The sequence below is a fragment of the Diadema antillarum genome, unplaced genomic scaffold (genome assembly GCF_040938485.1).
Source record: "Diadema antillarum isolate AM-2024a unplaced genomic scaffold, OU_Dant_1.0 seq00000152_RagTag, whole genome shotgun sequence".
Lineage (NCBI taxonomy): Eukaryota > Metazoa > Echinodermata > Echinoidea > Diadematoida > Diadematidae > Diadema > Diadema antillarum.
In genome coordinates this window covers 1-16,739 of record NW_027271225.1, presented here as the reverse complement: position 1 = coordinate 16,739, position 16,739 = coordinate 1, and the positions used below count along the sequence as shown (strand labels likewise).

General features: G+C 38.6%; 1 protein-coding gene across 1 annotated transcript; it reads right to left on the bottom strand.

Annotated features, from left to right (window-relative positions):
* Positions 1-10,404: 10,404 nt before the first annotated feature.
* On the bottom strand, positions 10,405-16,329 carry LOC139727793 (short transient receptor potential channel 2-like; the record flags this gene model as incomplete). The annotated part of the gene is made up of 6 exons (XM_071638766.1): positions 10,405-10,649; positions 10,877-11,026; positions 11,418-12,765; positions 13,499-13,705; positions 14,443-14,640; positions 16,222-16,329. Coding segments are annotated over 6 exons (2,256 nt in total), but the record flags the coding sequence as incomplete, so codon positions are not given.
* Positions 16,330-16,739: the final 410 nt, after the last annotated feature.

Here is a 16,739-nt window from a genome sequence, read left to right as displayed (position 1 = left end):
TTGACTGTTGATTTTGTTTATCATGTATCAAAACTTTTTATCTCAAGTAGAATTTTTCATCAATGCTCCTCCTGTAATGATTGTGTATAATTTTGCTTCTATCTATTAAAAATTCTAGCCTCAAGAGAATACTCTTGAAAGATTTAGGAAAGAAAAAATGTGTTAGCCAACATTGTTGGCTCTCTGTACATGACATATTAGTAATAACACATTAGCATTGAAAAAAAAAATAGAAATAACTTGGAAAAAAATTGAAGAATTGATGTTGTGACAGTTGTAGAGATGTTGTTGATAGCATGTGCTCAAATTCACTGTGAAAAAAGGCATTTTCCAAGATGACGGCATTTTGCCTTTTTCCACATATTTTTTTTTCTTCTCCCAGTAGCTTGCTGTGTTCTAGAATTAGTGTGACAAAGCATTGTACAGTCAAATGAGCTAAATAATGCAACCTGTGTATACGTACATGTTATATCTTTAAGCATGGCAAACATACAGCTTGTATCACTCAACATGCTGTCAATCTCTTCACGAGTTCTGTGTTTCTTTCGTTCTACCTCTCTGTCCTTCTGTCTATCTTCTCTCTCTTTGTCTTTAAAGGTATAAGTATGTACAAGTAGCATTGAATTTTAATGAAGAAAACATACATTGTAGTCTGTTGAAGAAGTTGCTTAGAGTAATCTTGCCATAAATTGATTAGTCTTGTACAAGACCTTAGTGCTTTTATCTTATAGCCAGATCTCATATCATCTCATCTCTTGGTAAAGTAAGATTGGGGGAAAAAAAAGAACTTTGTACAGAATTGAACATTGATTTTTACATTTTTCAACTAAGCAGTGCTTTCCAGGCAGAATTTGTGATTTTCACTTTCATCTGACATCTTTCGTTGAACTTCTTTAGAGTACAGAGTTTTGTGCATTACAAAAGCAAATAAGGGAATCTTTCGCGTAGTATCCAAGAAATTTAAGACAAAAAGTATGAAATGGAGTAATTCAGACTTTTTAGTTTCATCCATGATAAAATTGTACAAAATGGTTGAACCACAGATATCATGTTTTGTGATGTTTCCTTGACTATGTGAGATGGCACACACAGAAAGGAGTACAATGTGTTCATGGTCTCTGATTGAAATAAACCATGTAATTGTCGCCCACATACACATTATGTTGGTCTCATTATTACCTCTGCCAAGGGAGGAGGTTATGTTTTCATTACCGTTGGTTTGTTCGTTCGTTCGTTCGTTTGTCCGTGTGCAAAATTACTCAAAAAGTAGTGAACGGATTTGGATGAAACTTGCAGGAAAGGTTTAGAATGATACAAGTATTAAACAAACGATTAACTTTTGGTAGTGATTCGAGAATCTTTTGGGAATTTATGAAGGATTTTTGATATTTTGGCAGGTAGGGTCAATGAACTTGGGAGTTCAGGCTAGGCTACACGTATTTGAGGTTTGCATGCACTCACTAAAGTGCATGCTCTAGTTTCTGCTAGGGTGAGGCATGTCGTGCAGCTGAGGGTTTGTGATGTAACAAAGGCTTCTATATTAGGAAATCGGGCGACTTTCAGCATACAATCATGCACACGATGCTATACTTTAAGTACGTATATGGGTTGAAATCACTGATATCTCTATGGAAGAACAAGATCAGTGGTGGAAATGAGCTGCATGCTTGGCGGAGGTCTGCGCTCTCAGAGTGCTTTTCTAGTTGTTTCTGTGGTAAAAATGTGAACCGGACTGGCCGAGGTGCTAGAGTGGGACTTTAATATGTTGAAGATGATTTGATTTTGCTCTGACATGCATTTCCCATAGACACCTGCTTGAGTTTACTCAGGGAATAGTCTTCAGCAGGATAAATGGCCACTTTTGCCCTGCTTTGCTTGGGTCACAAGTATTCCTTTTGAGGGAGATATTAACTAAAAAGAACAATAACAACAACAAAATGTCCTGAATAAGCCAGTTCAGAGTTTTACTTTATGCACATGAGCAGAAAAAGGTCATTTGTATAAACAGGCACATTGGATTTAAAATTCACTGAGATAAGCTTCTATGATAAAATGATTTTTTCATGTAATCCTTACAAATGGTGCTTGCCAGCTGGATCCCCCTAATAGCAAGCATGTATTTGGCAGTACCGTATTCATAGAAAAAGTGATTGTTGGTGCTTTCAATGCAAAACAATGAATTTAATGATGCTTCCTCAAGTGTTAATTGACAGGTCATTCTAGTCACCTGGCCCCATTTCATAAAAAGTTGATATAATAGCAACTCTTGCTTGAATGGCAATTGTCGCAAATGGTAATGACAAGAATCCAGCTTCCTGATTGGATGTTGCTATGGGAAGTTGCAATTCCAGCAAGAGTTGTTATCCTAACATCTTCTATGAAATGGGGCCATGGTCTATGCAAGTTCATTCTTTATTTGAATATGAATTCCATAAATTGTCACGTCATGCAAGCTTACGTATTATTTCACTTTGATATTGAGTGAAGTGCCTAAACCACATGAGAACAAAACAAAGGTCATCAATACCAATGACAGAATGTGTGCAGTCATGACCCAACTTGGAACTGGCTTATTGTTTTTGTTTAATAGCAAATATGCTTACATCTTACTCCTGCTTTGCCATGCTTTTTTTTTTTTTTTTTCATTTCTGCAAAATCCCACTACTTGTTGGAAGTAATTTTGGTCTGTGTCCTGCTAGAATATTTGTCTACTATGTAAATTAATTCCTTGGACCATTGTTTATGTTTAAGAAAATGCCGATACAGTACTCCATTTCCTCACAATTTTTATGCTGTGGTGTCTGTGTGTGTGTGTTTGTGTGTGTGTGTGTGTGTGTGTGTGTGTGCATGTGATCATGGACAGTGATGTAAAGGTTTAATTATAGACTACATAATCTTTCATAATAACTTAATGATCAATTCAAGAGAGATTCTAAGTACAGGTACAACAGTAATAATTTTATTATTCAGGATGTTCACATAAAGTAAAATAAGTTTGTAACATACCAGATACAGTCTCCAGTCGCACAATATTACAGTGTACATCATCTCTGTAGAGAGCAGCACTCCACATGAGTTGAAATCACTGGCCATTATACACAAGTCTGCCAAAGAGGGGGCTATATCATAATGCCCTCCATGTGTGTGCGCGCATTTCTCTTGCACTAGCATACAACACATTGGGCGACATTGTACATCTGCTGTGAATTCTCATAAGGTGTGTAGAAACATGTATGTGTCACAAGCTCTGATAGATAAGTTTCACTAGTGTGTTGTTGCCAAAAAATGGCCAAGATCTGAGGTTGCTCTGACAATTGAGAAACTGAATCATACAGGGAACCGCTGTACTAGACATGATCATGGTAAAAGTTAAATAGATGATACGCGTTCCTTGTGACACTAGTTCTACAGTATGATATTAACAAAAGAAATGACATTTTTATAATCATATGGCACTTCAAAACAACTGTCATGTTTGCAGTTTAGAGACAAGACTAACAAAAAGAACAACTGTGACAGTTATGGCACTTATTTTGTGCTTCTAAAGTTACTGGTTCTGTGCCAGACAGAACTGGAACTATTAGGTGGTCTGTTAGTGGAGCAAGGTTTATTTTCTGGCAAGAATAACAGAATTAATGGCCAAAATGAGCAAGATCATTTGCAGGCAATTTAATACCAGGTACTCAACATATTGCATTAGACTTAGGGTATACACAGTGCTACACTGTGTATGTGTTATTAAAATGGCAAATGCGCCTCATTTTGGGAACTTGATGGCGATTCATAAATTTATTTCCTACTTTGACAAGTACAGTGTATTTACCATGAATTTTTTATCTATGGCGAACTCATTTGAAGCATATTATGTAATATATCTTTACTGGCAAAAGAAAAAGTTCAAGGAGTTTATAAATGAAGAGAAGTGTGACTTCAGGAACAAACATACGATTGTATGTACCATAATTATTATAACAAGTATCATGAGTATAGATATACTCTGGGATAAGACATATTAAACTGTTCAATGTATTTAAAATAAAATAAAAACAACAAAACCTACAAAAGATGGCAGATGGAATTCTGTAACATAGATTCATTCACCAACAAATACATGAATACGAATTTGAAATGCTGCTCTCAGAAACACGACCGAGAATACACGACATATTAAGGTGACGGTAACATACAAAGGAAATTCCCTCTCAAAATAAAACCTGTTAAAGGCAAGAGAAATGCACATTTTACAGCAGAATATTTTGCATTCCATGACAGGTAATATCCCAGCACCTTTTGAGGCTGAGGTATAATACAGCACACATGTGGGTGTACATCAGCATGGTGGTTAAATTGGCATCCTGTGCTGTATATCAACAGCCACACTGACATTTGACCCTTTGACCCCCTTGACCTATACACTGCTTTCAAAATACTGGATGGAACTCATCATCTTACAAACAGGGCAGTGTAACACAATACGGGGAAAGTCTAAAAAAAATCTTTCATGATAATTACATATACAGTGTATATTAGAGACAGAGGCATATACGATTGTATCTCCGAAAAATGAAACTTTGAGAAATACTTTGATCATGTGTAGTTAATAACCTTTACACGAACACGTTACATATGCATATACGTACTTAACATCTCAATGTCTGTCCAACAGGTGCAGAAATATAGAATAGGCAAAGTAGCTATACTGCGACTGAAAGCATTACACTGTTAGCGATACGATCAGTTTTTGTAATGGAACAGGCATTTCATAATCTTTACAGTAACATCTATTTGGTGCTTTTGAGTTGCTGCATGATTAACATAACCAGGAAAGATCTGCAGGTTGTGAAAATAAGTTAAGCTACATTGACATGACTACATAAAATTAAAAAATGTTCCTCCACTACTTATAAGAGCAGAAGCAACTTTGATGCAACAGCCACAAACAATTACATTTCTGTAAATTAAAATGCTTAAGGCTTTACATTGACTAATACTACATCCGACAAGCCTTGTAGTAACACTAGAGGGACACTAAGCTTGTCATGGGAATGCATTAGGATGGAAATATACTTAAAATGGAGACTAAAAAAGAGTGCATGGAATACTTACCCTGACACATGAATTAACAAAACAAAACAAAAATATCACAAAATTTCCCTTCAAGGTTTGAAGCCAATTGAATTGATACTGGGAATGACAAACTATCAAAAGAACTACCTGGTACACTAGGTTTAAAGGTGCATGGTCCCGGTGTTTTAGTCAAATGCGTACGCGGGCGCACAGCGCAAGTTTCCTATAGAGACCTACGCTATCGACTCCATAGTGCTTATGCTTTGGCCCACTTCCCCGACTCCGAAGAAGTCCGATCCACTGTAGTCAGTGGTCCGATCACAGTTCGGCTCATGATTCGGCTGAGGGGGATGCCAGCTTTAGCAAACTTCTTTTGTGATGTCATAAAAGCAAGCACATATGCACGCACCCTGGCATTACTACAGACTGCGCGATGCGCAGAGAAGACAACGAAGGCAACTTTACTTAGCAACACCTACACACTTTACTCTTGACGACAGCTCAACTTCGGTAATCTTCGTATCAATGCTAATGGTGATCGGAGGTATCATCAACAGCGCCCTCTACACAACCTGGACTATGCTCCTTTAAGTACAGTACTGTAAAACCAGACATTTTCATGTGCATGAAACTTTCACAAGGAGCCAACATTTGAGAAAGTAAACTGCACACTCAAGTTTTTTAATACACAATGCATTGAATGACAGTGGCACTTTGTAAAAGATTTATGCTGCGAAAGATGTCACTGGCTCCACTTTCCAAATGTGTCAAGATGCGAATGTTACTGGTTTTATAGTATCTTATAAACACCTCAGAGTGTCTACTGGACTTGATATTTGAGGTAAAACTGACACAACATGGGACATACTGTATCCTTCAAATAGCATTCTCCTCAACCCCTAGAGCTCCCTCGTAGAAAATACATCATATCTTGCAAGGTGATAACTCAACCTTCATCGATATCTAGGCAGCATTAATAAAAATATAGAAAATATATAGATTTTTTTATCGTGTTTATACAACTCAAAATACACTGTATACAACCACAAAATTACTGCCCATCTTAACATGAATAATATGTTGTTGTTTTTTTAACTTGTATGCAAATCATTCTGGACAACTGTATCTAGGTCATCTTCTATTCAGAAACTATGTAAATCTCGTAGATATGGTAGAAATTCTATGAGATTGTCACCACTGTTTATTTTGATCTTTGCACTCAAATCTAAAATAATGCTTACTTGTAGTGAGCCGAATAATGCAGAATTGTAGAGTTGGGAGTTTGATTTCTGAATTTCATTCACAAGTTAAAGGGATAGTACAGTTTTGGTGGAGATGAGAATTGGGTTTTTAATTTTTTGCGAGATACCAAGAAAACACTTATGAGATAGTACAGAACATACCATTTTAAGAGGAATTCAAAGTTTATTTGACGAAGATCGGGTTTGGAATGACTGAAACATCAAAAAACAAAGTAAAACAAAGCGATCGTAATAAAGTGTGGGTCCCACACTTTATCAGAATCGTTCTTTTTTGATATCTCAGCCATTTCAAAACCAATTTTCATCAAATAAACATTGAATTCCTCATAGAATTACATGCTCTTTCACATTTTATAAGAGGTTTCTCAATATCTCACCAAAAAATTTTAGAAACCTGAAATTAGGTCTCAACCATAACTGTACAATCCCTTTAACAATATCTGCACCCACTGTAACAGGGATTCTGTCAATGCCTCCCAATATTCATCCATGCTTCTCAAGTACTATTTTCTTTACCTCAGGCAACTCCAACTCTAAATTGAGAATTTTTCATGAAAATATTTGCTCTCAGACAATGCTTGAAGAATATTACGCTACAGTGTGATTTACAACTTACTGTTGTATGATATGCCAAGTGGTTGCAAAAGACTAGAGATATCACAAACCCTTGCTGTGCTATCCTTATGTTCACCAACGGCAAGCACACTGGAGCATTTTCTTCACCAACTGGCAGATGTCTGAAACTAATTGTCGATGAATAGAGATTACCTAATCCCCCTAATCCCTATTGTGTCCCCACAGCCTGAACCCAGTTGGACTGACAACATATTGCCACACTTGATTAGGCTTGCTAATCTACAAATAGGTCAAGTTTTGGAGGGATTACTAAATGCTGATTGAAAAGTTTGGCAGTTTGGCAGGTTGCATGCATGAAAAAAGGGTTTAAAGAAGAGAAGAGACTGAACTCTTCATTTCTAACATTTAACTACAAATTATATACGTTATACAATTGTAACTATTCAAGCATGCACAGTTCTGTATATATGCATAATGTATATCATAATGAATGTACATAGTGGCTTTTGCCACTGCAAAATATGAATATTGCATTTTACTGTAATCTCCTTATACTCATATATCATACACTTGAATGGCATGCTTTACATTCTTATTATATACACTATAAAGGCCTTTCCCTTCATAATAAATCTTAGGTTGTATTTACAGATATGAAAAGATGCATAGATTTAAGACATTCTGGTGAAGGCCTGACCTGCCTCCTTGTCACAGTATCTGTACATGACTTCAATCTTCGGACATTTAAAGTCATTTATGAAAATATATCACACCATTCATTTTCTAAAAAATACAACCATTAGTTGTGAGATACTGTTCTAAATTCTATTGCCATTCCTTTATATTTGTACCAAAATTTGACAACATACATCATGTACACCAACCAATACTCAATCCATGACATTTCTATGTGAAGTTGTACACTAATGGCATGAGTGACATATGAAACACATGATGCTAGTACAATGTATAAAGAATCACATGCACATTGCATGGGAGACTACAATAATGTGGTCCTAAAACACTTTGTATAACTCACTTGATCAATCCTCGATTCTGATCAGTTGAAATTGGAGACATAAATTCAGCAATTGCCAGCATGCAGCTTCATTGTAACAAAACCGTTCAATAGTGCTAAATCACCCCATAGCACTAAACTGCCTCCCTTCGGTATGCACATGTACCTTTTCCATCCTAAAATGCGAGAGGTGACCCTTGTCCAATACCATCATAACATTCGCAAACTTCTATGGCAGCGCCTGACATGTGAACTGGCTATAGTAGCACGATCAAGATTGACCAAGTAAACTTTATTTAATACTTTTCCATCTTTAAAACAGATATGTGACCCGCTACAACAAAAGGGTCCTAAAGTCGCGCACGGTCGAAGCCGTGAAAATCGAGTTTGAAGTCAGAGCATCAAAATTGGTCAAAACTTATGATTTTCTGATTTTGATATATTATTGTCATCTGACATATCTTCTATCATCTGTCAGAATTTTGAAGCAAAATGGTGAAAGGAAAGACCCAAAAATAGCGTTTTTCTGGGCCATGTTTTTTGGCGTTTCAACGAAGCAGAAACTGGTTCCAAAATTTGGATTGAGCGCCACAGATAGGCTCCGCCCCTAACAACGACCACAGTGATCTCATTGGTCAGTTTGCTGCTTGCCGCTAACCGAAGCGTGAAGCTCACACACTGCCCAGTCGACTGGTGCGTGCAGGCGGGGTGCGCTATGCCCAGCCGCTTCTCCTGGCATCCTGGTCACTGATTGGTCGGTGAGGAGACCGCTGACGCCGACGCTGTGCTTGAATGAGCATTTCGGGAGTTGCTAGGGCTTGCCTTCTATTGTCCGGAGGTGAAAACTGACTTGCGTGTCCCTTGATCGCGATTGCGTCGCAAGGAAAACTTTTAGGGTGCTTTTCTCGAAACAGTGATTTCCCAGACGTCTCGACATGCTCTCTTTTAAACATCCATATCTCCGCAGCCGATTATTTTTATTAGGAAATTAGGAAATTATGCAATGCAATTTTCAAATAATTGACCTCGCCCGACTTTAGGATCATTTTGTTGTAGCGGGTCACATATAAACTGCTTTTATTCGGGGCATAGTTGATATTATTGCCCCTCAGGATCTCAATTTCATGCTATGACTGGAGGATCTTGGGACAATATTTTAAAAGTTTAAATTTTCGCGGTGTATAAATTTTCGTGCATTTCAACCAGAAACCAGCATGAAAATAAAAATATGCGAATATTTTTGTGTAATTTGGTCGACTGATACACCACCTAGCCGACTGATACACTTCAAGCCAATTTAATGTTTTGCTATGCACAAATTCAGCTCCTTTTATCCACAATTTAAATCAGGGGATTTTTCTCTTTCCTTTGAAATCCTTGTCTTCTGTTTGTAAAGGAAGGCACAAATATATTCATGTCAGTATTTACAAGTGTAACACTGTACTAGATTGTAGTATATTGCATTTTACACATACTGAACATAAAAGTGAACTTTACCAACAACCCTTCAAAAATAACCCCTCTTCTCCGACCCAATTATAAACAGATCTGCATGCAAGTGGACTTCACATGTGTGAGAAAGTGAAATCACTGCCCAGAAGTTATTGTACCTTGCCTGACAATTAGCTGGTGTTTTGATGTGTAGCTCTTTTATGTCACTCCCTTCTATTTGTATGTTGATTGTCCGCTATCCCTTCATCTAGGATTAAAGAAGTGTAATTCTTAATGTTTCTCCACTTCTGAAATGACCAACTTATTGAAAAAAAAAAATTCTATCATCAGGCCATTAAGGATTTGCCATACAGATTGTGATGGTACACTGCCAACCACCAGTATCACTGTACCACATGATGCTGTCTCAGCAATGACACAACTTGTCCTGCAAATATTCAAGACCTTGTCACATAAATTCAAGCTAATTATTCCACTGACTACCCACCATATAGGGCCTACAACAGAGCAGAGAATGCGCTCCCTTGTGATTGTGGAGACCACCATAGAACAATGTTTGAGGGGACACAGTATTAAACTATCCAACAGGATATTTCAAGTTTCAAGTTTCTTTATTTCACCAAGCAAAGAAGATATAAAAACAAACAAACACATACAACAACATTAAAATACAATTACAAAATATCAGTTAAACAGTGTAAAAGGAATTGCTATGGTAGGCAGCAGCCAGAAAGGAAATGTCCCTTATTTTCGGCTGACCTAAAAACATTTGTTTTTCTATTCTCAGTGAAATAGGAAGTATCTAAATGATGATGCCACAGTCTTTTGTTACAGCTTGAGTTGGAACCAGGTGAGTGCATTAACACTCGGGCCAGGTAGGGGAGGTTGTTCAGAACCAGTTTCCATGGCGATGAATGGCTATGACATCACACTTTGGTACTCTATGATGCAGGTCGTCTTTATTTCTGAAGAGTCTGATCATGACCTTGTTCCATGAAGAATAATAATAGCTGCCGTGGGTGGAATGTCTCAGACGATGTGGTTATTTTTGGTTCCGTTGGCTTTAGCCACTACTAGCTGGTGATTGGACGGGTCATCCCCTGACACGGCCGAGGGGCCAGCCCCGTCCTTGTCAAAGGTCATACCAAGGTCAATGTCCTCCTCTTGACCTTTGATGGTCAGGTAGCGGTGTACCACTGTGTCCCAGTCGACCACACCCTCAATCCGGACTGGTCCAGTCCCCTGTTGATTCGGCCGCTGCTGCAAGTAGCCGGCTGGACCACATATAACAAAGCAAACAAACATTTATCAAAATGTAGAGAGCACTATTTCACACAACACATCATTCATTAACCAAAATTAGGATAAACAATCAAAAGAATCAAGTAAAAAAATAGAGAAATTGATTGTTTCTGGTCAAAACTTTGATTAGCCATTGACCAGCCATTTCCATCAAATCAAGAAGATAATATCTTTTTATTATAAACCTTGTCATAGTTACCTTCAGGGGCAACCTGTGTATTTCGCCGGACGACATTCCGTAGCCAACTTGAGGAGTGTCCAAACATGTCCACTGATCTAGAGTCTGATAATGCATCTAATTCTTCCTGTTCATTGATCAGCTCTCTGGCCTGGGCACTACAGATCTTGCCTGCACAGAAAAATAAGAAAAAGAGAAAAATATGAAATTAAGGCACTAGTGATTTCGTCTAATTCCAAATGGAAAGACTTTTATATTTGACTGGTAGATTCTACTTTACACTACTCTACTGATGCTCACATCTTTACAGTGCATTAACAAAGTGTACTTTTTTTAATCTATATTGAAAATTCACAGTGTACTTCATATATGTAAACATATAACTGTGTGTATTCACAATCAGTAATATTTCAGTCATGCATAGGAGAGTCTTCTTAACAGGTGGCTGACAAACAACATGATATTTACTTTTTATCGGCAGGGAGCAGGGGAAGAACAGTCCTTCAACTGAAGCATGCACCATGCATGAATAAAAGAGTAAAATGAAATGAATCAAACTCACCTTTATGCTTGAATGCCATTTTGAGGTACCAGTAGAGCTTGGTGAATATATTGAGAGGTGAAGGTGTGGCTGAAGTCTTGTTCATTTTCCGAATCAGCTGCGCTCGGCCATACTTCCATTCTTTGTCTGACTGAGCTTGGATCCTCTGGTAGGTATCGGACATCATGGCGATGAGGAGGTTGATGAGGACAATGAGTGTGACGACCAGGTAGGTACCAAAGACCAACTTGATGAGGTACATAGTGAATTGGGGATGACGGGTGGTAGCTGGGAGTGTCTCCGGTTCCACCAGACCAAAGAGGGAGAAGAAGAGGATGGAGAAAGTGTCTGCCGGTGTCTGGATGGTGCCGTCCACCGTGGAGTTGGTGGACTTGACGTAGACTGGTTGGTAGACCGCAGCGAGGTGCAGCATGAAGCCCACGAGGAAGATGAGAAGGATGACCATGAACCGGACCAGGTCCTTCATGAGATCCCGGATGATGATGGCCCAGGGTCCAAACAGGTGGTGGAAGGAGAGGAACTCCAGGAGATGAGCGAAACAGAAGAGGACACACCAGGCAAAAAACTGGTTCCTGATGTAGACCAGAAGACGCTTGGTTTCATCGTTGAAAGGAATGGCCACAATGTGCAGGACACACGCTACGGAGGACACCGCCAGGATGACGACACGTATCCAGCCAAGGCCCTGCCGATCTCCTGGATTGGTTATCTCAGTGACTAAGAGTCCTGATAACCACATCAGCAGGAGCCATTCATACCACCTGGGCACCATGCTGGGGTTGGATATAAAGTCCTCAATGAACGGTGTGACAACAGTTGTGAGAATGAGCAGAATAATGAGATATATGTGAGACACCAAGTATGTCATGAACTTAATGATGGGAAGCTTGTTGAAGCGATGCTTCAGTGGTAACGAGAAGAAAATCCATATCGGAGGAAAGATGACAAGGACAAAGAAGAGAAGGATGATCCTCCAGCTGGCCCAGTTCAGGTTACCCACCCAGACATCGGAAAGGTATTTCTGAACCGACGGGTGAGCCACAACATCTTTCTGTTCACATTCCATGAGTACATCAAGGAAGGGAACGTTCCTCTCGTCAACGGATCTCAGAAGTGATCCAGGACTGGTGGTGCTGGAGGTGATGGAGATGAGATCCACAGCCATCGTCTGGCAGAACATACTGACATCCAGCAGGTCACGGGCTCGCTCCTTCTCCTTACCGGACTGGTAGCGGAAGTTCTTGGCCAGCTTCACAGCGGTGTCGATGGGTGCTGGTGAGCGCAGGACAAACTCTCTGATGGAGGCATTATTGTTGTATCGACCACATACCATCAGATCAAAGACAAACTGTGCAAATGAGAGGGATGGAATGTACGCATTATTAACACTGACCAATGATCTTGAATTGTGGAATGATGCAATGACAGGCTAGCATTGTATTTTGGTCTTAAACCTACATGATATTCATATACGACATCTATGTTGTAAGAAGAAGGGAACTTTTATTTTGTTTCTTTTTTTTTCTGTTGCTGCAACATACTGCTGTAACAACAAAAACAGGTATCTCTGCAATTATGTATTAATCAATACTGTAACCAACCAATTCATATATTGAGTAGTTTCTAAGTGCACATATATTTTGCTAATTCACAAACATTGATAGTAGATATATACCACTCCTTGAAAATAGAAATGGCTAGTTTCTCACAATCCTTTCCTCCATTTCACATTACACAGCAACATTACTACTTGGAATTATCATTAACAAATACCATTGAATGTGGAAGGGAAATGAAGGTATACATTTTTCTCCTCTGTTTCTTGTGACTGCTCAAAAAAGACACAATCTGGTACTGTAAATGTCAATATTTTCACGTGATTAATTTTTCAAGCTGAGTGACTTAAAAACATATTTGCGGGTTGCTGAATCCGCACTGCACATTGATCAACTCATTCACAATGTGCAAAGAAAATTGTGAAGATATTTTCGCAGGTTTTGTAAAATCTGTGCTAGCCAGAAGTAGCGCAAAATATGCGAAAATTTCTGCGTTTACAGTAAACCTTGGTGTGGTGTCCTCACCTTCCTATCCTCCATGAGGCGCTGTGTGCTGTGATCTTTCTTCATGAGAAAGCTGAGGACAGCCTGGTGGTTGGAGCTCGCTGCAAAACAGATGGGCACCTTGCAGTCCTTGGTCTCAAACTTGGGCGACGCCCCGCTCTCCACCAGGAGAGTGACCACGTCCAGGTAACCTGCCTTGGCTGCAAAGTGTAAGGCTGTCCAGCCATTCTGGAGAGACAAAATGAGGTCATGCTTGAGACACATCTACACCTCTAAAGGGATTTAATATGACAGCCTGTTGTATCATCTTAAGAATACTGCATACATATTTGTATCTGCCTCACTTCTGAAAAAGAAATAAAGTAAGTCACAAATTATCCAACTCTTGAGTTACCAATATCGTCGGCCCCATGCCAAAAGGGCCTTAACACCATAGACTTTGTACACTATCAGTGCCCTTTTGGCATGAGGCCAACGATATGCTCTTCAAAGTGGACTCAGAATGTTTTACTTGGAACCTTAGTTTTAAACAATCACATTCAGCTATAACAGAGATGTTCTGCTAATATTTTGTACACATACAAGAAAGAGGTGCTTGTCACTTGAGTCCTTTTGCAAAGAAAAAGGAAAGATATAGTGCATCACAAATAAATGATTTACATATTTGAAAATCAATTTTTGAAACATTTCATTGTCTTTGCAGTGAATGAATATGATTATATTGCAGTGAATGAATATGATTATATTGCAGTGAATGAATATGATTATATTGCACTAAAGATGATTTGACCCAACAGCATTGCAATTCTTTAGTATATTTCAATTTTCTGAGATTCCATCTGTGAAAATACATCACGTATCATTCTTTATGCTTCGTTCATTTCTTCTTCGTTTTTTAACAAAAAGACTGTAAATCAAGCTTATAGGGCCTACAAGATTTCAGTGGTAGGCAAAAAATGACTCACCTTATCATTGACATTGATGTCTGACCCTTGACCTAAGAGAAGGGCTACCATGTCGTAGTGACCGTTGGCCGCAGCCTGGTGCAGGCCGGTCCTACCTCGCTTGTCTTTGACATGGAGCTGGGTGGTTGACTTGCTCAGCAGCAGACCAACCACAGCTGTGTGGCCATTCTGTGCTGCCAAGTGGATTGGTATGGTACCCTGCAAATCAACATAGCAGAGTTGGATTATTATCCTACAGATCAACATGATTGATGTTTGACAATGTTCCTGTTTATAAAGTTTTATATGGATGTCCCGTACTGTGTCATTTGCATCAATGATGTACTGCCCCCAAATTATATGGCCTCCCTATTAACTCCATAAAGAAGGTACACAAATACACCACATGGTTTAGTCCACTAATTATGCCTAATATGATCTGGCTATTAAGTATCTTGAACATTTCAGTCAGTTGTGAAATATACTCACAATATCACATTAAGAGCATGAGTCACATGTATCTACACAGAATAAAGGGTACCGTTGGTTATTATGGTTTCATTTCAACTGGCGTTCTTGTTTAGCAATAATAATTGATTGAAAGACAGAAGGAAGAAACTCTCTGAGACAAGACAAATCCTAACCCATGTGACAGAGGTGGTCTTCTCAGGCGATGTTTAGAAAACATTTTCCTCGTGCCATGCTTTACATCAACAACCCCATGAGACGCCTTTGCATTCAACCATGTTCCCAGCTGTGTTCCACATGTATTCAAAACACAAGGATGTAGAGATATTTTCTTACGTGTCCTAGATACAGTGGAGGTGTGTTACAATAATGATAACAATCTTCAGTGGTAGTAACAACCATTCTCATGGCATTCATTATTATCACTGCTATATATTCTTTATGCACTAGTCAGAACACTGGAAGGAGAAGAGATTCAAGTACTTGTACAATAACGCATGATATCTACACATTGCTTTTATACCAAAGCAGCCCTAGAAGAGGAAATATCAAAGTAATATGAAATGATATTTGTCCAACATTACTGGGCAGAAAGGAAGATACTATGCTATATTTCTTTGAAAATGTAGAAGATACTTTTCTTGTCATTTAAAGGATGAATTGATTGACACTTTCATAGGACAAATCAAAGACACAGATCAATGCAGTAAAGTTACAATTGGAAGAGTATCAGAGGTCACTGAACAATTTGGGCACTAAGGATTGTGCGTAAGATAATCTTACTCTGTCCATCTTATGGTCCAGAAAACACAACCCCTTTATAAACCTGTTTGAAATTACATAGTCCCGAGAATACTCGGGCCGGTGTCTAAGGGAAATGTGTATTGTAGCAAAATCAGCTCGTCCTCAATGGGTTAACACACAATGTCAGCTACATTGATGTTTTTATTCTCAAATCATCATGTAAAATCTCCAAAATAAGCAGCTAGTTGACTTTTGAAAAAGTATTGCACCTCAAGAGAGTCCACAGAAGTGTACAAAATCCAACCAGTCAAATCAGAAAAGGATGGTTGGAGCTCACATAATATACCAATACAAATTTCTCTAGTCAGCAATTACGAGTTCTCTATGTTAACAACCATAAATGGCTCATTTTTTTTTTGACTCATGACTACCTGGTATGATTCTTGTTTGAATGAGGCTATATACACCAAGGGAATATATTCACAATCAAAACAGTAACAAACTCTACAGTAACCAGAGTTCTATCGCTTCTGAATATCAACACTTCCATATCACTTGACCGAGTGTTCCTATCCTAGACTTTCCTACCTGTACAACTGTTGGCACATCAGGCTGAACACCAGTAGAGTTGAGAAGCAAACGAACCAATCCTTCATGACCAGAATGGGCCGCGAGGTGGAGTGGGGTCAGGCCATGCTGGGAAAACAACAACAACAGAACATGATAAACTAAGATATAAAGGATTTTACCTGAGATGAAACAGTATATCTTTAAAACATGATATATTTGGGGCATGAAATTTTTCGTGAATTGGAGCTGATGGCCTTTTTCGCAGCACGAAATTTTCACGAATTGCCACTGGCATTTAATGCATACAGTGTAGACAAGAACTTTTGTGTGCATTTTAATTTTGCAAATCTTAGCTCTTGTGAAATTCACAAAATTAAAATGTACGCGAACATTCCGTGTTTTACAATACTCTCTCATGAAATATTATTCAAGGATGCATAAACTTGTTTATTCATGAACAGCAGACCATTGAAAGGTTGTGCATAGAGAATAGTGCCATGATAAATGATTACATATTTCAGTCATTTGGACAAGGA